This window comes from Carassius gibelio, chromosome A22, assembly GCF_023724105.1.
Source record: "Carassius gibelio isolate Cgi1373 ecotype wild population from Czech Republic chromosome A22, carGib1.2-hapl.c, whole genome shotgun sequence".
Taxonomy (NCBI): Eukaryota; Metazoa; Chordata; class Actinopteri; order Cypriniformes; family Cyprinidae; genus Carassius; species Carassius gibelio.
Genome location: NC_068392.1, coordinates 11,749,120 through 11,773,718, shown reverse-complemented (window position 1 = coordinate 11,773,718; position 24,599 = coordinate 11,749,120). Strand labels below are relative to the sequence as shown.

The 24,599-nt window shown below is 38.2% G+C and overlaps 2 protein-coding genes across 3 annotated transcripts in view; one reads left to right on the top strand and one right to left on the bottom strand.

Annotated features, from left to right (window-relative positions):
* Positions 1 to 12,201, top strand: part of nr5a2 (nuclear receptor subfamily 5, group A, member 2) — a 47,842-nt gene extending 35,641 nt beyond the window's left edge. For both annotated transcript variants that reach the window (XM_052539386.1, XM_052539385.1), the window contains exon 7: positions 10,514 to 12,201. In XM_052539386.1, the coding sequence (XP_052395346.1) occupies positions 10,514 to 10,761 (248 nt within the window). In that variant the 3' untranslated portion in view covers positions 10,762 to 12,201. The remainder of the gene's footprint in view (positions 1 to 10,513) is intronic.
* A 1,647-nt stretch (positions 12,202 to 13,848) lies between these two features.
* Positions 13,849 to 24,599, bottom strand: part of LOC127942461 (adhesion G-protein coupled receptor D2) — a 78,276-nt gene continuing 67,525 nt past the window's right edge. Inside the window, exon 23 of the mRNA XM_052538160.1 lies at positions 13,849 to 14,640. Coding sequence (XP_052394120.1) covers positions 14,512 to 14,640 — 129 coding nt within the window. The 3' untranslated portion in view covers positions 13,849 to 14,511. The remainder of the gene's footprint in view (positions 14,641 to 24,599) is intronic.

Below are 24,599 nucleotides of genomic sequence, written 5' to 3'. Positions count from 1 at the left end.
TCGAGAAATTAAACCAATTAGTCAATCTTTATATATTAAACAAATTTAACCAAAATATGCAAACTGGCCTTGTCGTATTTTCATCAGTTATTTTTAAATTAAAATTATCGGAATTATTCGCATTTTCGACTCCTCTTCGTTATCATCAAAATGTAGAGGACACCGGTATAAGGGCATCAACACTTGACTACGAGATGGGATGCATATCAAGTCCCGGAGGCTTGGCTGTGGGGTCTCTTCCAAACACCTCTGAACAGTACAGCATACAGTCACGGCACGCAGTCATTCCCCTTTACTCTTGCTTTAAAGAAGCTAAAAAGGCTGTTCCCACATAGGTAAGCTCTAATTAAGCCAGCCTGTCTTGTTTCCTTGATCTAAATCGATATGTCTACCCTTGTGCAAAGAGAGGGGAGATCAGTAATGCATGCGCAAAGGCTCATAACAGGTGCAAATATTCATTTCCTGAAACAGACCAAATAATATGGAAGTCAGTTGGGATTGATTAACATTCGAGGGCTGGGACGGTTCAATATTTACGCCTTGGAGACCCCTGGCCGGGGCCAAATAATGGTGCATAAAACTGCAGCTATGTCTTAATTAAATGCAAGATAATAGGGGCAGGTTTTTCTTGTGAGCCAAGCAGTTTGGCACTGACGGGTTGTAAGTCATGTGGAAGATATGAGGCCTGGCTCTAATCAATACTTAATATTTAAGGGTTATTTCTTTTGCCCACTGTCCTTTCTTTCCACGCCACAGAAATCAAAACCCACACTTCTGGCACTTCGGCGAGAGGCTCTCTTTGAAACGGCAGCCTCATTAGGAGCCTTAAGAGGCTTTCAGACTTTATCAAGCTTTAAAAGCCGCTGATATCTGTGGACACGGCACAGTGCTTTTAGAGGGGAGTGAAAGGATGGCACTTTACCTTTAGCCCCACTAGCTTTTGTCATGCGTTCAGTCAGTTCGCCGAATTCCAGCCATTCCGCTCCGATTTCAACACTTTGCTTGTGTGTCACGGCTGCAATTTGCTTTTATCTCTTGGCTTTTTGTTCTTTATCTGTTACTACACATTACTTTATGATTAGCTTAAATTGCAAACAACTTTAAGTGTGATTGGCGATCGTTAGCCATTTGCAACGTTATCTAAATGTCTACAAACGCTTCAGATAAGTAACATAGGCAGGAATCTACATCTATGGATTTACTCTTGATAAAGGCAAGATGAACTCTGTGTATTACTCTTGATAGATAGAAGTTCTGTGTTGTGATTTTAGCATTGCACTTGAATCTCAATTCTAGAATCTAATTTCAGCCCGAATTACAAATCACTGTCATTGAGATGTTATAAGGCCCAGTCTTTTTATTCTGCTGAATGGATTTAAGTATGGTAAAACGTGTGGTGTTTGTAAAAGTTTTGAGGACCGGCTGGCTTTTCCTTCGACAAAAGCAGTGGATGAAGTGATTGAGAATACACTGAGCTATAGGGACTAGTTTTCCTTCTCCGTCTCACAACTCTTGCCTCTGTCCCGTCTGATTCCTCTCTTTCTCTGCCTCTGCCAGAGCCTTATTACAAGCTGTCAGTTTATTGTAAAACATTAGGAAAGCAGAGGGACACTTGCTGTAACTGTCTTATCGATCTGGGGGATAGATTCTGTGATTTAACGCCCAAGCCTCCCATATTTCCACATTTTCAGCCTCCTATTAAAGCCTGTGCTTTCCTTTAGCTATTGATGTATCAACATTAACTGTTACAAGCAACTACAGAAAATCAATGACCAACTTTTATTACCGGCTGCATAACACGCTAGCTGGCTCACGCTCCAGTACTTAGCAGGCAGGCCGGGCCCGAAACATGCCCCGCTCATGTCAGGTGTTTCCTAAGTGATTCCTGCCCTGGAAATATCAATCATACGAAACTACGGCTTCTTTCTGCCTGTTTGTGCAGATACTTGCCCCAGAACTGAGCGCTTGGGTGCCATTTTTATGATACCTGGCCTGCGATGCTACAAGATTCACCGCTAACAACAACTAGCAATATCTGTAATGTTCCAGACTTTTGCAGTCGATATTGTAGACACACCTTTAGCGATCATTCGTAGCTTTAACTAGCAATACACATATTAATCTCAAAGTATAATGAGCTTGCGCACTATAAAATAATAATAGCTCACCGTTTCTGTCTATCACTTGAATCGAAAGGGATGCATTTGAAAAGGAACGGCGTGGCAAAAACAGATCACCCTTAAAGATTTATGAGACCTGTGGTCCTGCTGGGACAAACATATACAGGCTTTGTTTTTCCGATCAATGGGCTGAAGTTCATTATTCACTCTCACTGCAGCCGTGCTTTGCGTTTTTGTGCATTGTAAAGGGGCCTTGTTGTTGTTGCCTGTACATATCTGAGTTTTTTTTTCCTGTTTCTTCTTTCTTACATGACTTGAGGTCTCACTAGCTTGTCACCATGGGTGAAATGTTACCCTTTTCCGTGCCAATTAAATTCTGCCATTTCTCAGGGTCTGCGAAGAGAGCCCACTAGCCCAGGACCTTCAAACTGGCCAGGGAGACACGAGCCGCTGTGGTAGGAGGTGTCTATTGATCAGGGAGCCGCCAGCTCTTATTTAAACATTGCACACAAACACAGATAAGGGCGTTACACAAGCGCCAACATAAACTCCCCTCTGTCATTTCTCAATCAATTTCATAGAAAGAGTTCTATAAAAGTGAGCCAGTCACAGCAGAAGGAAAACACTCAGCCCCCATGAGCACTCGGGTCAAACATACACCACACAGCTGAGCAGACGTGCCCCTTGAAAACAGTACTGAATGATTTGTGTATAAAGAAATATTTTCTATTTCTATATTATATATATATATATTTTTATATTTCTATTATTTTGAGTTTTCACTGTATTGTCAATAGCCTAAAATTATAAAAAGGAAAAAATCTCTATCTCTCTCTCTCTCTATATATATATCCATTAATTATTAGAACTAGTAGTTGTATTACATAAAATATTCAAATGTATTGTATATCACTAGCCACCATACATATCAATCAGTAATAAAATACAAATAATATATCAATGAAAGAAAATATATAATTCCAATATAATGGATGAAAGTATAATTTTTTTTTTAAATATAAATAATTTATAGTCTTAAGGCTAGCTGACTACGGGAGCTGCGTTTGAATTACGGCCATTTTTTCCTAGTTGTAGTGATGTTTGCACTCGCGTAATGCCTTTTGAAAACTTTAGAATCAGCTGCAGACTTCAGCCACTTAATATGTTCGTGTGGAAACACGAAAATGTACCTATGTTCCGCACACAAAATATTGCATTCGGTCATTCGGCACACACGTGCACCGTACCGAAATCCCTATACCGAAACAGTCCGGTACGAATACACGTACCGTTACACCCCAGTATATACTGCAGAATACCACAGCTGACCAATTATAACCATCTAATTAGAACCATTAAGTATAATTTATAAAAACTGTGATTACAATAATTCACAAGAACAATGGATGATGCAGATCTGCTTTGCATATGAAAGCTAAGTACACCAAGTAAAACTGACTTGCTATTAAAACTAAAAGTATTCTAAATATAAAATCGTTCTCACATATATGTCTTTTAAAGTTGTGACTTAACGGATGGCTTTGTCTTGGTGAATATAATGTTGATATCAAACATCTGCCAAAATCAGTATCACAAAGACATTCATGTGTCCAGGGCACCAGAGAGCAGCTAAGCCCTAAAACCGTCCCCTGTAACTGGAGCCCGCTGTTAAACGTGATGGCACAAATGAGCCGACAGGTGCTGCAACCATGTCTCTTGTTCTCCTTTTCATCCACCTCTCCTCACTCCCCCCATCATTGTATTTAAAGCAACAAAGCTGAGGAATGCCTGCACCGCCTTCTTGATTGGAAAAAATGCCCCATCATCAGTCTTCCTGTAACGTAAACCTGCTCTGATGGAGTGGGGCTGGATGGGTGTCACACTACAGGGACAAATATAGAAATGAGAATTCATCTAAACATTGTCTCACTTGGGGGAGAAGGTTTAACAAGAATGGCAGGGGAGGTGTGAGGTCACTAAGAGACTTGGGCAAGGGCCGTGTGTTGTCTGTCAACAGTGGGAATGCTGGGAAGAGTGGCCGAGTGGGGTGTTGTCTATTCCTGGTGTTTTCCATGCTTGGAGACAGTCTTGTCTTGGAACTATTATGTTTCTGGAGGGTTGCCATTTTTATGACAGTATGGACAATTCGATTGAGGACAAGAAATGATGTAGAGGTGCTTAACATGTAAGAGCATGTTTAAGGTGATAGAGTTACTATCAGATGTCTGCACCATTCATCTTGAGGTGAAATTCTTCACGTTCAACTTAAAAGTGCTTGTTTGAAAGAGAAAAAAAAGACTGCATTCAGCATTGCTGAAAATGCAAAACACATTAAATGCAACAGCAGTGCTAGATTTGCATATTTGCCAACAAAAAACACAACACCAATATTATTTAGCTACTATACAGGTTAAAATATATTTATATATTAGAGATAAGTTAACAAACTTTTTTGGTTATTACTTTACACCTACATACATACACATTATATATATATTCTGCAAAAATTTTGGTCTGAAAAATATATTTTTTTCTCATATGGGAACTACATCATTTATCGTCCAGCAGTTATCTGAACAATTTGTGAATTAAATATGTTTTGTTTTATAAATTTAATCTCTGAGTGCTACACATCTTATGATATTTTACTACTTTAAGCTAAAGCTCCACAAATAAGCTTAGTTTAGCTTTGACAGGAAGCTTACAAACACGTCATGTAACGTTATCCTCAAGGTAAAGGAGAGTGCAGCTTCTAAGCAGAATGAATTAAACCAGAATTTACACTCACATCTATCAAAATATAGAAGCAGCTTTAGTATGCATTTGAAAGAAAGACAAAAACTGAGAAAAAACACTACCTTTTGGGTCAATGCATGCAGCCTTACTAATTTTTAATTAAAGCAAACACTTTGATGGTCAATCATAAATAAAAATGAAAAAGTGGCCAAATAAAAGGAGGAAAAATCATGTTATGGGTTAACTGTCCTTCACTCAAGAATATACATCCCCAGGCACTGTGTTGAATTATTAATTAAAATTTGTCAAAAAGTGGATAGAGGGGGAAAAAAAGAGAGATATTGATGGAGGCTTGGCTTTAATGACCTCATTAGGTGTGTGGTTTCCACTATTGGCAGGATCTGGACTGCAGGTAGAGTTTTGGGGGGATACTTGACCCCTGAATGATTTTCTGTCACTTTATTATAAACAAGAAGAGCTCAATGCTCCCCTTTTCTACACATGCAGTCAAACTGGCACGAAAACATGTTGAATACAAATAACATGGTCAGAGACTATCGTGATTAGATAAAGATCGACAGGGAGAAGTCAAGAGAGAAGCTCATTTGGTTGTTCAGAAACGAACCGCCTCTCAAAATGATGGTTTCTTTTTTTTCAGAAATGTGACGACAGACAGAGAGAGAGACAGACAGACATGGATAGACAGAAAGACAGACAGATAGATAGACAGATAGATAGACAGAGACAGACAGACAGAGAGACAGACAGAGAGACAGACAGATAGATAGACAGAGACAGACAGACAGACAGACTGACAGAGAGACAGACAGATAGATAGACAGAGACAGACAGAAAGACAGAGACAGACAGACAGAGAAACAGATAGATAGATAGATAGATAGATAGATAGATAGATAGATAGATAGATAGATAGATAGATAGATAGACAGAGAGATACAGACAGACTGAAAGACAGACAGACAGAGACAGACAGATAGATAGACACAGACAGAGAGACAGAAAGAAAGACAGACCGACAGACAGAGAGAGACAGAGAGATACAGACAGACAGATAGAGAGATACAGACAGACAGAAAGACAGACAGACAGACAGATAGAGAGATACAGACAGACAGAAAGACAGACTGACAGACAGACAGAGAGACAGACAGAAAGACAGACCGACAGACAGAGAGACAGAGAGATACAGACAGACAGACAGATAGATAGACAGAGAGATCCAGACAGAAAGACAGACAGATAGATAGAGACAGACAGATAGATAGACAGAAACAGACAGACAGACAGACAGAAGGACAGAGAGACAGACAGAGAGATACAGACAGACAGACAGACAGACAGATAGATACAGACAGACAGAGACAGACAAACAGATAGATAGATACAGACAGACAGACAGAGAGATGCAGACAGACAGACAGACAGATAGATACAGACAGACAGATACAGACAGACATAGATACAGACAGACAGACAGAGAGATACAGACAGAGAAATACACAGAGAGATACAGACAAACAAACAGACAGAGAGATACAGACAGACAGACAGATAGATACAGACAGACAGATACAGACAGACATAGATACAGACAGACAGACAGAGAGATACAGACAGAGAAATACACAGAGAGATACAGACAAACAAACAGACAGAGAGATACAGACAGACAGACAGACACAGACAGCTACCACACCCTTAACCTGTAAGCTCCTGACAGTGATTGCGCCAAAAGATAAACAGATGTAAATATATTTTCCCTCACCTTAAGAGCAGGCAGAGGGCCTTTCAGCTAGCATTTGTAACTAGAAACATTTGCCCCAGCTTCTTGTGTTTATTTAATCACACCTACAGTGTTTTATACCCTTCCTCCCTGCGTCAAGTGTGCGGCATCAAAACTTTCCTTGGGCGACTGGGACGTCTCTTCAACCTGCTCAGTGCTGCTATGACAGTCTTACATTTGACTTAATATATCCCCAACTGTACCAGTCCTGTTTAATTCCCTTTTTATAGCGGTCAGAGGTGAGCAGGGATGAGCAGATTGAGCCCTTCACATCCCCCCTGGCCTTACATGGCTTAGTCAGGAAGAACAAACCCCAGAGAAACAAGCGATGCGCTAATTGATATGCAATATTAAAGAGAATAAAGTTTGTATGGTTCACTGTGGCGACTGATTTTGCATCCAAATTTTGGATTCCAAAAGCTCTCAAAATATGTCCAAACCACCTAAACAGAAGTAAAACACATTGAGTAAATATTATCACCATTGACCAGGTGGACATTGGCCATGAGTAGAGCTTCAGGGGCGGGATTAGATGAAAAATGGGTGTTTGGAGGTCAGCGGAGTTCATGTACCGCCCCAGTTCCTGATTGGTGCAAATCTGGAAGACGTTAATGATGAATAAAAATGACATTTTGACATTCTTGAGTCTGACTATATGATTACAGCATGCTGTAAAGCCAAAGGGAAGGAGATATTTTGCCCTTTGGAACTCTCTGTACACACTCTTTAGTCTATACACAGTCATAAACTTTTACAAATACACAATACTGTCCTGAATCACCACCCTGCTTTTAAACGATCAGCTTCCTACAAGAAATCCTTCAATACTCTCAAATCTGCCTGCTAGAAATGTCAATGGATTTATCATTTGCCTTTCAAATTTGGAATTGTGATTTAATTGCTCATTGACTAAACTATTAGCGGTGAAATTCCATATCCTTGTATATCTTCATTTGCAGTATGCATACTAACAAATTGTAATCAATATGCCATTACTGTAGCGAGCTGATGAACAAGATTGTGTATGTCAAATGCGGTCTTGCTATATTTGTGCATCCATGTCAGTATACAAATGAACCTCACAAGGGCCTTGGGGGGTTGCCGGCATGAATTTCGTGTGGAATGATCTTTTTTTCACTTAGAAAATCCTTTCTAATTAAAAAGCATCCCAGCGTATCACAAGGCGAGGGGTAGAGCTGGGGATGTCTGCGAGTGGATATGCGGGGTCGTCTAGCATGAGTGCTAGTCAAATGAACAATGAATTCCTCAGGACCTGAGGGTTTAGAGGCTGGCTACATCCCGGCCATAGTGCACAATAAGGCTGTTTTATGAAAATAAAAAATAAAAGTTGATAATTAGTCCCTCAGTGGCTAAATGTTGAGATAGAAAATAAGAGTGCTTACCATGCGATGCTTCAACCTGACTGGATAACTGCTGCTTGTACGGTTTTCCTGCTTTTATTTTGTTATCTGTCGGCATGATTAAGTGTCTCTTTTCATGGATAAATTAAACAAACACATTAATTCTCTCCTCACAACCTGCCTCTCTTGCTCGGGGCAGAACAGATCAAGCCATTGTCATCGATCAGTCAACTCTTTTAACCCATCCCTCTGCTTTGGGTTTTCATGTTCAAAGGTGGTCCCACAATAATTAGACTTTTTTACAGTGACCGGGAGGTGACATGGTCGGTTCACTAAGTTTTGTCATGGCCACGACATATTTACTCATGGGAATGTGATATTATGTCGTGGCTTCGAGATGCTATGTTGAGGGAATGACATACAGTATTTTTTTTTGAGGCCACAAGTTTAATGCGTAAATAGGCTAACAAGAAAACATTTTTATGCATCCTACAGTCTTGTAAGTCCATTAACTTATCGTCTTTTTCCCCATAATATTTGTATATTATTATTATTATTAGCCTATTATTATTTTAATATGTCTATATTCATTATTCCCTTTATTTCGATCTCTTCGCTTAACGCTTTGAATACTTTTGTAAATAATAACATACTGTAAATGCTTAATATTAAATTAAATGTTTAATGTTAATAAAAAAGTTTTATTTCATATCTAAAAATCTCAGGTTGCTATGGTCACGCAGATTTGTTTACACATTAAACTCGGCCACGTTCCCTCAATATAGCATCTCGAGGCCACGACATAATGTTACGTTCCCACGAGTTAATATGAAGTTCCCAAAGATTAATATCTTGTGGCCATGCAGGTTCCCATGAGACAAAACTAAGTGAACGACCATGTCACCATACTTTTTGTTGTAATGGGTTTCTTTAATCAGTGTAGAAAAACAAAAGAGCCACAACTCACTCACAGAAATTTGGAACAAGGAACTATAGTAACTAAATTTGAAAATGCAGCAAATTGGTTCATTCATTTAAAAAAAATAATAATAATAATTCTGCAAGTTGGCACTCAGAACTTTTCATGAATATTTTACATTTCTTGAAATTCAATTAAATTCAAGTTTATTTATATAGCGCTTTTTACGATACAAAAAATTGCAAAGCAACTTTACAGAAAATTAAGTTTCTACAATATTTAGTAGTAGCTTATAAGACTGTCAGTTCATGTGCATATGACAGGAATTTTCAGAAAACTGAAATACAGAACAGACAATATATAGAGAGACAAACGGACAGACAGATAGATAGATAGATAGACAGAATGTTCAAGTTTCTCTGCCACTCTATCTCTGTATTTTAACATCTCACCCTCAAAAAAAGGTCTGTGGAGTGCATTGTTTGTTTACCGCTTTTCGGGAGGGCTAAAAAAACCCGTCTGAAGCTGGAGATTTGTAATTGGTCATCTTCTGGTGAACCCCTTCTTTGTCCTGATTGTGCCTGCTGGTGTCACCCAGGGGTCAAACTTCCTCACCAGTGCCATGAAGGACTCACGGCTTGCCCTTCTGACCTCATTACATTGCTGATGGAGTCACTTCCCCCTCCACCTCCTCTGTTTTTTGTCGTCTCGATTATTTTTAGGTGAAAAGAGAGCAGGCAGGGAAGTGTCAGCTGGCTCATTAGATATGGCTGGGTGGGTCCAAGTGCTTTCATAGTCGTTCGGACCCCAGCAGTCTCCATTAGGTGGGACTACAGCAGGATGACCACGCTCCCGTTCAACCCCGGGTCAAAGGGATAAATAAAAGATCACATGAGGTGGCCCCTCAAAACCTGATTAAATAGAGCCACACTCCAGGGATTCATTAGCAGCTCCAGCCACACCTTCATCTGAAACACAAGAACACATGCAGCTCACCGCAACACATTAACACGCCATGAATGAAAGACACCACGAGGAAAACCTAGAGCATAAAAATCTGATGAAAAACTAAGACATCTGAAATCTCGATCACTGGTGATCTGTTTCTGGTGAAAGGGAGAATCCAAAAGCTGCATTTATTTGATTAATAATACCACAATACATATATTGGTCAATATTATTACCATAAAAAAAGTAAGGAATAATTGGGTCGTTGAATTATTAGAAAAATAGATTTCTGAAACATGTGACACTGAAGACTGGAGTAATGATGCTGAAAATTCAGCTTTGCATCCCTTGAATAAAATACATTTTAAAATATATTCAAATAGAAAACAGTTATTTTAAATTGCAATAATATTTCACAATTTTTTTTAATCAATAATAAGTGCAAAATAAAATATTTTATATAAGTCCACCCTTTGTGAGCATATTATACTCCATATTATTATTCCAAGTCTGGTTTTCTGTTTCTGATTATCACAAAAAAGAATGTAGTAAAACCAGTAGTATATAAAATATTTCATAAAACATTTCAGTAACCACAAAATTGTATCATCTCATCTTTCTTCAGACGTCAAGAACCTGGAGAACTTCCACCTGGTGGAGAGCGTCCAGGAGCAGGTCAACGCAGCGCTGCTGGACTACGTGATGTGTAACTACCCTCAGCAGACAGACAAGTTCGGTCAGCTGCTGCTGCGGCTGCCGGAGATCCGGGCCATCAGCCTGCAGGCTGAGGAGTATCTGTACTACAAACACCTGAACGGTGACGTGCCCTGTAACAATCTACTTATAGAGATGCTGCACGCCAAACGTGCCTGAGGACCGGTGGTGAGCCTTTGGTCTCGACACATCGCACCTCAGTCAGCGTCATCACCAGACATAGCCTTCCAATGATGAAATGTGCACGACATGTGCACTGACTGCATGGGTTTGCGGTGGGACGAACACTTTGGATCTGAAAACCCAAAAGCTAGGGTTTGGCTCGAAGGGCAGATGCATTTCTGGTAAAGAAATGAATTGAACCAATCAAGAGTTACAATGACCTCTAGGCTGCGGATTTGCCACGACTGAAACGTCCACCTTACACTAGACTTGAGCTGGCGGGTGTAAGATTACCGGGAAACGACTGGGCGCTGTTTCAAGACTGGATCGCCAGCGTTGACCCAAAGTTTCCATTAGGACCTGGCCATGTGGCCTTCCTCTGTCTGTTTTAAGGCACACAAGCTGGGCCGGAGCCAGTAGGCAGAGGTAAGATGGAAAACCAGCCATTGCCCGCATCAGCGCCAACTAAGACTTTATTCCAGCCCCTCACCAAAAAACAACGCATCCTATTTCTCTTTTCAATTGGGCAGCCATTTCTTCTTCTTCTTCTTCTCACTCCGAGGCTACTTTTACCAATATTTTCTCTCCAAAAGTGGAAAAGGATAAAAATCACACACCCTGTCAAGAACATATATATATATAAATAGATATTATTGATAAAAAAGGATTGATTATTTAATATGCAAAGTCAAATGAAATAATGATTATTGAATAATTGAATAAAAAGTGATTCACAATACAAAATTCATTTTGTAAGTAAATGTGCTAAATGCTTTAAAATAAACTAAATTTTGGGAGTAAAAATGCTGAATTGACATGGAAACAGAAATTAATAATTATTAACAATTACCAATTAAATGCAACTATAAAAATATAATAAAAAATAATTTCTTATTTTTGGATTTGTGGGATGCAGTGTGACGTGGAAGATTCATCTTCAAAAAATGCTTAAAAACATTTACCTCACAAAACACATCTTTTTCATATTTTGGTGTATATTTTTCTGCTTGGTTGGAACATTTAACAGTTTGCTCATCAACAAATGTGAATGCGTATAAAGTGCAGTCTCAGAGCCAGTATGAAGAAATACCGCCAACACAAGACCAAAGCCTGCAGTGAACAAAAAAGGAAGAAAGAAAAGAAAAAAAAAACAACCTAAACTATCAGTATTAATAATTTGTGATGTCACAGTCATGTGAGTCTTGCCTTATTTCATTTCCATGCTAGCTAACCATGCTGATGTGAATTACGATATGTAATATAAAAAGTACATATTATATATATATACATACAAACACACTGTATAAAGTATTAATGTTATACAATTGAAAAGAAATGAGGTGTTTACATTCATGTGATCATGTGGGAGATAACTGTGATGCATTCAATTGCAAAGCAATGATTTCATATAAAAACAAAACAATGTTCAGAAAAGATTATATTTCTCTTGTTTGCTTTCTTAGGTGTGTACAGTTTTCATCTTTCTTAACCAGTACTTAATTATGTCGCGAGACACTAAATCAGAGAGGAATCTCACTTAATATTGAGTTTCATAATGCAATTATTATTTTTTTTCTAAATTGTGCTGGTTTATTTCTGTGGATATCTGTTGTTACGTTTTACGTTTGAAATGTACGTCACTGGTTAAGCTTAATTTATTGTTTTGGTTTCATCCGTGTGTTCCCGCACAGTGAGGTGGGGTCATGACTTGTTTACTGTAGCACGTTTTTAAAAATGTAGATACGAGATGCAGTTATGGAGTTAAATGGTGATTGAATGATTCCCATTAAACAACCATCAGTCCTGCCACTGTAAAATAGAGCTGTACTGAAGTGATCCGGTGTGCATCTTTTCTATCGTGGGATTTCACTGAATGTTTTTATGATAGCATCTGTGTTCTATACCAAAGACAGCGTCTGTCCTTCACTTGTACGTACCTGTTTGCTTTACAATGAATGGATGAGAGCTTTGATACTTGGGGACTGCTGTTGTTTTTCCTGAACGCTTCATTTGACTGTAATTATACAAAATTGGTGTTAACGTCATCATGAAATCTAAATTGATCCAATTTACTTCCATATCTATTAGGTTTGTGTCACCTAGGACAGAAAAAAGATTATGTTATTGGCAATATTTTCACTAAAAAGAAAAAAAAATTTTTTTAATAAAGAGCAAAACAAAACAGCAGAGGAAATGAATGCAAAAAAAAAAGCAAATGGAAGCAAAACAAAAGCGGAGGAAAAGTAACAAAACGCAAACTGAAGTAATAAAACAAAGCAAAAACAAGAAAAATAAAAGCAGTAAATGAAAAGGAAAATAAACCTTACCATTGGCATTGCGCTTTTGACGACAAACTTGACCTTCAGCCTTCGTTTTCCTGTTAAAAATCTCCTCAAACGTAGGTGCTGGTGTTTCATAAGGGGAGTAGTTTCCCAAAATCCACTGCGAACTCACATTCAGCTCTATTTCTGCATGCAACGGCCACTTTTAACCACCAAAATAAGTATCGTCATCATTTTTCTGATGAAATTACCTATTGTTGACTTTATCGTCCACAAAAAGAGTTTAGCAATGAAAAGCAGTGAAAATGACCACCATGGTGACTTGTCACAATCATCAAACATTTTTGCAACAAACATGATCTTTCTGATGTTACACACCTTATCAATGTAAATTATTTCAGACAAAAATGCGGTAGAAAGTACAGTATTTTGTATGAGCACAACGGCTTTAATCAACATTTGCTGCATGGCATCTACGCCCCCCATTTGTACATAAAACCCTATTTATCAGTTCTAAGGAAATTGGTTTGTATCTGCTTGGTTTTGTGACTGTAATGTTGTGTATTGATCAGACCGACAATCTTAAGAAATCCAGTGCCCCTCGTTCCTATTTTGTTCCCCACCACCGGACGTCCTGCAGCTGCTTTGGATGTGTGTTTACCTGCCTGAATGTTTGGATTGGGATTCTCTTGTTTGTGCGCTGGAAGCCGTAGTCAGACACGCATCTCTGATGTCACCTCTTGCCATAAGAGTTTCCATACAAGCTCTTGGAATCTTTCCATCATATTTTAATAAATGACTATTATGCCAAAAGTCGTTGTTTTATTTCTATCTCTGGCAATAATCCATGCTCAATGAACGAGTTGCACCCTACTGATCACACAAACATGAACAGATTCACACATGATACAGAGAATGTCAAGATTCCAGAATAATATAAAAAGGTTTTAGATTTCAAGAACACATAGCTGATCCTGTTACACTCACAATCAAATATAGTGTGAGGACAAACTAATTTAACTCATTTTAGCTCATTCAAGACATAGCCTGTACAAAATAAGAGAAAATCTAGTAAAACATTCAAAGTTTATCACAAATGAACATATTGGAATTGAAATTTACGTCAAGATAAATTACAAAGCATTTAGAAACAATGAAGGGATAGTTCCACCAAAAATGAAAGTGAAGAAAAAAAGAAGAATGTTGGCAACCAAACAGTTGATGGTAGCCATTGACTCAGTATTTATTTTCCATAATGTGGAAATCAATGGCTACCTTCAACTGTTTGGTCACCAATGATCTTCTTTTGTGTTGTGAAGAAAAAACTCATATATGTTTGGAACAACTTGAGGCTGAGTAATTGTGGTAATTGTGAGTAATTCATTTGTGGGTGAACTATCCCTTTAAGGATATAGTTTACACGCTTTATCTGCACTTTACCAAAACAAGGATTTGAAGAAGTGTTTCAGAGAAGACACATGTGGCCGTTCTGCTCAGGAGGTGAACCGTGGGACATCCGTATCCGTTCGGCCTCCATGGGTACATTCAGACTGCATTCGTTTGGAAATCTGTCTTTAGGTTTTCTTAGGTTCTCCTGATAGAATGTGAAACAAAAAAAGAAAATTAAGGACAAATACAGAGAAATAAATTCTAGCATACGTTTCACCCCCCAAAAAAGAAAAAAAAGTAAAACCTTTAACAAAAAATAATATACTTTAAAATAATAATCAAAGTGCAAATTGAAAGCAATGTTTTTGGACATTTACGTGCATTTAAATTGCAATTGAATCAAATGTATTTTAATTTCCATTTATATTAAATGCAATGAACTTAAGAGTGCTCTGTTGCATATCAGAACAGATCTTTGGCCTGTAAACGATTCTTAAATGTGCCCAAACATTTCATAGAATATCAACAATATGATTTACACACTACTATATAGATGCTTGTAAACCAAAACGTCATTTTTCTCAAGCACAAAACTGTATTTTAAAATGTTATTGTACTGTACAATTCAGCAGAATTGATTGAGTTGTATATCAAATTGTTCACAGGAACAGATCAGAACTGTTTTAAATCTAAATAGGAAGCATATACTCGGGCAAGAGCCCTAAACCAACACAACTGCACGATTTACTGAAGCCTTTCATTTTGAGAACAGACTGCAGCAGTGACAGATTCATTCAGACCGCTCGAATCCATCAGTAAAAAACAACAAGAGACTGGATTATTTCAACACAATGATGAGGAAATCACATATGGAATGAATTCAGAATTAAAAGAACCCTTTGTGAAGAAGCACTAATAACGGAAATGCAATTTTAAAAGAATATTTATTTATGTGATGTTTTTGAACATTTCTTTTCATGAAAATGTATTACAGTTCAAATTTAAATTAAATGTAATTTACCTTTTAACTAAGATTAATTTTCTCTCACCTAAGTAGGAGTTCAGTACATCTTTATATGTAATTTCATAATTGCATAATTTCTATTGAAACTTTTATTTTGTGTATTTAACTATATTTGCGATTACACATTTGTAACAAAGAAGTTGCAGTTTAGCATATTTAAAAGGCATTATATTTTTTTTAATAAAAAACTATAGTTATAATAATTATCAAGTATAGTTTACATGTGCTTTAGTATGTTAGTCAACTCGTCTAAATAAGCGTACTTTGTTAAAACATGATAAGAGATTATTAAAGCGTACTTTAACCTAAAACATTTAATTTGACATTACAATTTAAAAATGTACTTAAGTGTGCTAAAAACAGTCATGAAAGTGTCAATGGGAACCAAAAAAAGCATTGTACCACTGACCGAATGTTTAATTTTTGGGTGTATTATCCTTTTAACAAACCTTAATTATAATATACATTAATATTATCATTAATTATGTAGCCCAACTAACAACTTCATGTATATATTATTCAATAAAATCAGCTCTACATATTCTAAACAAACAGTAATAATCCATAAATAATCAAGACACATCAGGCCACGGTTATTTGTAGTGAGAAACTTTTAGCTCAGATTAAAATACTGCTCGGAGCCCTTGACCCAAACTTCCTAACTACTGAAATGAATGAATTAATAGATGCATATTAAATAGGAGCAGTTGGATTGTTATGCTAAACCTCACCTCAACATGCAAAGCAAATGTGGTGGGTTTGAATCGGAACACAGCGAAGGTCACCGTCCTTTCATTTCAATGCATGTATAATACATAAGTTTATATATAAAAAGAAAAACCACAAAATCACTAATGTGTATTTTCTATCCTTATTAGTCAAGAGGAGAAAGAAAGATAAAAAAAAAAGAACTCTTTAAGCACCTGGACCTCGCTCTCAGCATTCCATTAATTACCCAGACAATGGCAACAACTTCAGAGGCAGATTTTTCAATTTCAGAAAGAAGAAGAGGCAGACAGACAGAGAGAGAGAGAGAAAGAGGAGAGAAGAGAGAGAGAAAGAGATAGATGGAGGGAGATGGAGAGAGAGAGAAACGCATGTATTCAGGCTCTTCATGCTATACCAGCACTTAAATCCGACGGACCTCCCATAAAAAAGACTCAAGGTTACGTCCGATTGAAAATCCTCACAAACAACCACTTCAGAAATCCATTTAGAGCCAGTGCTAGAACATCTAATTCAAACATGTTGTCCTGTTAAAATGGTCGCGTAGCTACTCTAAAACTCTTTCTCTGCCGCTGCCGTTTGCCGGGCTTCTTTGTAAAAGCGATTAAATTTCCACATTCTGAAGCACAAAGACATAATTACACAGGATCAGAAATGCAGCCCAAACAGAAGGTCAGACATGAAAAATGACCTCTTATTGTCACAAATGATAGGCCATTCTGCCAAGAGTAATTTGTAACAATACCTCGGCTCGCAGTTTGTTGAAACGGCCAATGGAACAAGGCCCAGATTATATTTATATACGTTTTCTGAGTAATGAGAGTTCAGTTGAGTGTATATAGACTAAGAAGCTCAGATGATTAAAAACAAAAAGCTTACTAATTATGATATCATAATTTGCTTAACTTCATGTCATTCTAATCCCGTTTGACTGAAGACTGAGTCTTGAGCGCAAATGGAGAAGAACTAACTTGGAAGTTTTTAGAATTGCGTGGAAAAACAGTATGTCCAGCTATAGACAGGCTCTAAAAACTTGCAGGGCTGAGCATATCCACAAACTCATTGAAAATTATTATAACAATCCAAGGCTTTTTTTTTTTTTTAGCACAGTGACTAGATTAACAAATAAACAGACATCAACCAATTTAAATATTCCATCAACGTTTCTTAGTAACGACTTTATGAATTTCTTCACTGATAAAATAGATAACATCAGAAATACAATAACAAATGTAAATTCTACAGCATTCATCCATCGCATCCAAAGATAAACTGCAGTGCTTTACAACTATAGGACAGGACACGCTAAATAAACTTATCATTGCATCTAAACTAACATGTTTATAAGATCCTGTACCCACTAAATTACTGAAAGAGTTGTTACCTGTAGCGGAAGAACCGCTACTCAATATTATTAACTCAGTGTTATCTTTAGGTCACGTCCCAAAACCATTCAAGCTGGCGGTTATTAAGCCTCTTATTAAGAAACCACAACTAGATCCTAGTGAACTGCCAAAATATAGGCCCATTTCAAATCTTTCATTTATGTCCACAATTTTAGAAAATTGTACTACTCCTGCGAAAAAATTATCTGTACGAGGAATTTCAGTCAGGTTTCAGGCCCCACCATAGCACAGAAACTGCACTTGTTAAAATTACAAATGACTTGCTTCTTGCTTCAGATCAAGGCTGCATCTCATTGCTAGTTTTACTTGATCTTAGTGCTGCGTTCGACACCATAGATCATGACATACTCATAGATTGAATACTATACAGGTATTCAAGGGCAGGCTCTAAGATTGTTTAGATCCTATCTGTCTGATCTCTACCACATTGTTTATTTAAATGGGGAGTCATCTCATTTATCACCAGTAAAACATGGAGTGCCACACAGATCTGTCCTAGGTCCTCTGCTGTTTTCAATATACATGTTGCCGCTTGGTAATATTAAAAAATACGGGATTAGTTTCCATTGTTATGCTGATGATACGCAATTATATATCTCAATGAGACCAAATGAAACATCTAAATTATCTAAACAGAGTGTTAAAAATGTAAAAGATTGGATGACCAATAATCTTCTCCTATAAAGTTTTTATAAGACAGAGATATTACTTATTGGACCAAAAAACAGTACACAGATTCTCGTAGAATACAGTGTGTAACTAGACAGATGTACTGTTACTTCATCTACAGTAAAAAATCTGGGTGGATTTATATTGGACAGCAACTTGTCTTTTGAAAACCATATTTCCCATATTACAAAAACAGAATTCTTCCATCTAAGAAACATTGCCAAGCTACGAAACATGTTACCTGCTTCGGATGCAGAAAAGCTAGTTCATGCATTCATGACCTCTAGACTGGACTACTGTAATGCAGTTCTAGGTGGTTGTCCTGCCTCTTCAATAAACAAGCTTCAGGTAGTCCAAAATTCAGCGGCTAGAGTCCTTACCAGGTCAAGAAAATATGATCATATTACTCCAATTTTACAGTCTCTGCACTGGCTACCTATTAAGTTCTGTATCAGTTACGAATTTTCATTACTTACCTATAAGGCCCTAAATGGTTTAGCTCTTGCGTACCTAACTAGCCTTCTATCAATTACAATCCATCATGCTCCCTAAGGTCACAAAACGCTGGATTTTTGGTAGTTCATAGGATAGCAAAGTCCACTAAAGACTAGTCTACTAAAGGTTCAGACAAACTCTCTCTTTTAAATCTAGATTAAAAACACATTTCTTTCGCCAAGCATTGAAATAATGCATCTCACAATTTTGGACTGCAGTTGTATCTGATCAAATGCGCATTATTATTCTTTAGCTTGGTTTAAACTAATTAATTTGGTTTGAACAATTAATTTGGTTTAATTTTGGTTTGAACAGCAGCTACCCTTATTATGTCTCTATTTGGCCACGGGACTTACATGCCGTGGTAACTAGGATTTACACAAGCTTCAATCTGAATTTAGAATACCTGAAAAAAAACTTAATGCCAACCCATCAGAGGACCTCAAATTATGCTAACTGTGAAACAACATACAGAACTACTAAATATTTGCTACAAGTGTGATTGTGCCATATAATAATTGCTGTTAATAGTGTTCATCATCTGTTTGACTACGTCTTTTATAAATTTTTCTGAAGATTTCTGCCATATGCACATAAACTGACAGTCACCACTGATAAGCTGCTACTAAATATTGAAGAAACTTAATTTTCTGTAAAGTTGCTTTGCAATGATTTGCATCGTAAAAAGCGCTAAACAAATAAACTTGAATTGAAAAATGTTATTGAATCCATGCGTAACTTGAGACATTCCTCTTCAGGAACTCGAGCTGCGTCAGAGGATACCACCAGACTTTAAAAAATCTGCCTAATGTAGAACAGCTTAAATGAGAGAAGGAGCAGGAGCCTGACAAGTAATCAGGGACATCCCGCCCAATAGCCAAACTTCAGAAGGACTGAGTCTTGACCCCCAAGAGAGGGGAGATCAGAGGACTTAAGGCTTTAGGATAGCACCCTGATCCACCGCTTAGCATAAGCTTCTTCTGGGCAGAGGTCTCAGCCTCAACGTAACTTTGAGGAAACATGACCAGAGGGTGTCTGCCCACTAACTGGCCACCGAGAGGGGCGCAGTAGGCCGCAGTGGCTGCCACATAGACCTTCAGGGTGGAGTGGGCCAACCCTGCAGAGAAGGGCCTGTAGGAACTCCAGAACTGTACCACATGGGCAGTTAACTGGGTCAGGAGGTTAAAGGTTTCCACCTCAAGGCATACAGTTTCCTCATGGAGGGAGCTCTGGATTGGAGGATGGTCTTAGCAACCTCAGTTAAGAGACCGGAAGCTATGAGCTGTGCGCCCTCAGGGGCCACACCCTATAACATTCGAGTCCGAGAAGGGGCGTGCCCTCCGCCTGTGAGAGGAGGTTCCTCCTGTCAGGAATCTCCCCTGGAGAGCTGTCTAGGAGGGAAATCAGGTCTGAGAACCTGAATAAAGACAAAGCCTCAGCAATGTCTGTACCATGGCATCCAGCCCCAATGGAGCTGAATAAGTCAGAGAGAGAACCAGAGGGGAAAGTACAATGTCTCTAGAGTTGCAAACAGGTCCACCTGAGCCTGGCAAAAATTATCCATATCTGCTTTACAACCTTGGGGTGAAGCATCCATTCCCCGGGCCGCAGCCCCTTCCTCAATAGGAAGTCTCCTCCCATATTCAAATGACCAGGAATTTGAACTGCTCTGAGCTAGAGGAGTTTGCCCTGGGACCACACAAGGATCTGGTATGCTAGTTTGTATAAACGGCACAGACCCCCTTGGTGGTTCATATGAGAGACCACCGCTTTGTTGTCGGTGCGCACCAACTCATGGTGACCTCTTTTCTGGAAGAAAGTGTTTTAGTGCTCGAAGCACGGCCAGCCTCAGGCTCCACATACAGCTATCAGCTGTTCCTTCATCTTGGCTGAGCTTAAAAAGGTGAGGAAGTTACATGACCTGCGGTGCGCTTGCGGCATTCTGAAATTTTTTTACTCGATGAAGTGCAGACGCGCCTGGGAAAAACGAGCTCGTCGGACTGCATGCGGTCTTAGATCTTAGATCTCTTAGATCTCAAAGACAAATGTCTTAATAATATCGCAAATTAGAAATGTTTGGTAAGATAAAATCTGCACGATAACATCATTAAGCAAATCTCTTCGCCATCGTCACTCTTTATTAGTAAGCGGGAGTTTTCATACTGTTATGTCTGTGCGTGTGCTGCGCTCGTTGTGGTGTGTGTGTGTGACTGACAGACAGCCTCCGCGGCGCTCATGAGCGATCTCGCAGATCTCACAGACAAACGTCTTAATATGATCGCACATTAGAAATGTTTGGTGAGATAAAATGTGCACGATAACATTATTAAGCAAAAATACATAGTACATTATTTTTTTTCCCTCCAGTATCGAAAGTAGAACCGGTACCGTCAGATCTTAATGATATTAAGGTCTTTCATAATTTAGCCCCGGGGCCAGTTTAATACCGGGTTTCGGTACCCATCCCTACTGATTACACATGTGGTTCAGAGCCAGTCACGCTGAAGGGTGTTCCCAAGGCATCCTCCAAAGCAGCTCGAGTTCATGAAGAGGAAAAATGCCATATGGCATTATGACAAGTTTGAACACACACCAGGGTTATTATTGATAAAGTATTCAAAACACTTTGTTCAATAAAATATAAATAATTCGATGAAAAACTGAACAGTTATAAACGTTGCCTCGGCAACAGTAAAGCACTAAAATTGTGGGGGGAAAAATTAAGCTAATGAAATTATACAAATAAAAGCTAATTCAAAATATTATAAAAAAACTATATTGTATATAAATAAAACTAAAATATGCAGAACTGCTAATGACAGTATATAATAACAACTTAAATTGTGGTCTATTTACATTCACATTATAAAATATGGATTTTAAATATTATGCACAACACATATATGGACTAATATTATAATGCTTTTTTGTTGTTTTTCTGAGTTTTTCTACAGTCACTTTTATTGTATGGGACAAGAGCACCCAGGCCAAAAATTAGCAAAACTACTTCTGTAATATTTTATTGTTTTTTGTCTGTTTTCCAGATTCTGCTGGCTGATTTTACTGTATGTAAGAAAAAAATGCTCTGTGAACATTCTGCTAAATATATGCTTTTGTGTTTCATGAAAGATTGCAAGTTTTGCAGGTTTAAAAAGCTTTGGAATGAAATTTCAGATATTATTTCATCAACCAATTACTAATAAAACATACTGTATGTCATTTAGACATAAGTAAATATGGTTAAATATTTGAGGCTAGTAAGTATAAACAGAACAAATCTCATAGGTACATACTTCTCTGAGCAGACTGTTTCACCATAACACCTTTACAAAGACGACTACCAGTCTTTTGAATTATTGCAGCAATACTGCAAAATCTGCAACCTATAATAATTTTGGTGCAGTTAAGTGCTACTGGTTGGAATGAAGGCCAGACTAAGAGTGAAGTATCGTTAATGAAATCCGAGTTGTCTAAAACGCTTAACGACGTACCTATGGATCCAAGAATAATACTTCATAAATGACACGCTAACAAACGGGTGCTTATACTGCAACCAGATATCTGGCCGCTGTATCACAAACCAACCCAAATCCTCAAAAGTTCAAATATCTGCTTATTTTAAAAAAACTAATACCATTATTAAATAACAATAAATCAAGGCAAAAAATGTGCCATGTCCTTTGCGAATTGCATTAAGGATTGGTGGTTTATGTGGATACTGTTGTCAGCGAAGACACACAAAAACACACAAAGCACAAAATATATTCTGTTTCAAAGGACTTTCTGGATTCAGCCCTTTTAATATACGGGGGAGGGTGTATCCAAGGTCACTTCCTGATTGTGAATCCTCCAATGAGTTTCAAGATTCAGTGCTCAAGTGTTTTTTTTTTTTTTTTGTGGTCTGACAATGGGAAGTGTCAGAATTTTCAATATATGTGCTTGGAAATGTCATCCAAGGTTGTATAAATGTGACAAACATGAAACATAACAAAATCAAACATGCTCTGTGTAGAAATGGCTACATCTACAAAACCATGCCACATGTACTGTCTGCTGTATAACATACATTTACTGCACAAAGGGCATAAAATCATTAATAACAGCCTGGAAAAAGCTGGACCTTTGCAGGTGTTAAACTGCACACAGACAGAATGGGTCTCGCTCTTCGGCAAGGCTGTGCAGCCACAAATTGTGCAACGCTGATGGATCGCTCGGGAAACAGCAGGAGATTGGGAAGGTTCATGTGCCACAAGCAAATCAAACACAATAAGGCAGCCACTGCTAAGCACATACACACGTCAAAACTATAGCTTTCCATTGCACAGGCCACAGGCTGCTCAGACTTGGCAAACAAATTGGGAATGGGAAGCGTTTGGGAATAGAAAATGAACACAATTCTAGGGTAGAATCGGCATGTAATGAACCAGAAATTAATTGCAATATCAAGAGTTTTTTCTTCATTCCTATGCACTAATGCACCAAATAATATCTCTATCATTTTTATCTTTGTTATAAAAAGCCAGCAGGACCTGCTTGACCATTTCAGGACATTCGCCAAGAGGTAAAAAAAAAAAAAGAAGCAGAAGTAAAGCGAATGCAGCAGATTGGTCTCTGTTGGTCATTTTTTTTCTGGATTTTGGTGAAGAAAGAGCATTGAAAAACCTTTGGCTGTCCACCTCGCCGCCTTCTGATAAACAGCTGTTCGTACACAGCAGATAGTTGATGGTAAATCGGCAGTTATTTAGTCTGCCAGTCGATCCTTGGAGACCGTTCGGTTCCTTTACAACACTGGTTCCCTGGCAGCAGCTACTTGATATCAGACAGCCAGTGTGCGCCAAGAGAACATGACACGCTCTGAAAGAGGGCCACATCAGAGGGCCAGAGCCCAGGACCATCAAAGAGAGCGTGGAGGGAGCTCCGGGGGGAACACTGCTGTGCATCTGTTTCAGTATGCATCAGAGAGGAGGGCTGCTTTGTGTCACCTGCAGAGAGAACCAGGCAAAGCCTGTCAAGCTGTCACTGACCTGTGGCAAGATTGTCGGTGCCTGTTGCCACTGTTAGCATGTGTTCGTTCGCAAAAGGAGACACTGTATCTGCTTAACATCAGAGAGTTGAAGGAATTCTGATTGACATTGTATGATGTGTAAACCAACAGGCCGCAGATCATGTGCAGATGTGAAACACCTCTCCTGAGAACTGTTTACTTATTTCTTCAGGGGTTTTTGTAGATTTGGGCCAGATTTGAACTCAATTTTCCCACATGAGCAATTTTCCCACATGGGTATTGGCTTAATTCGACCAGGGAAAGCACGCTAATTGCAAGGCAACGGCTCCAGCTTTCACAGCGGTAGTTCATCCAAAAATCAATGGTTATTCATCTTCATGCCGTTCCAAATTAATATGACTTTCTTTCATCCATGTTTTTCATTGAAAGACTGTAACAGAGCTGAGGCAGATGTCATTGATCCCGGATGGGCACAAGACATGACAGACTTGACCAAAATTAATCTAAACAGACTGGTTAGGGACCAACTTAATGAAAAACAAACAACATAACGGTCAAAAAAGTGACACTTTCACCAATTTTAGCTTATGGTCTTAGTGTTAAAAAAAACATCCTTTTGTGAACATCCCTTTTTTATAACAATTTTAAAGCATTATACACAAGGTACCTTGTTGTAACCAAATTTACAACATTGCATATTGCCATCCCAGAATGCATTGCAAGAAACATTTCTCCAAGATGATTGGTGAAGAGAAAAAAAAAGTAAAAAAAATAAAGTTAAAGAAAAGTTTAAATAACTAGTAATTGTTTCAACATTTCAGTTTATGCAGATTAGAAAG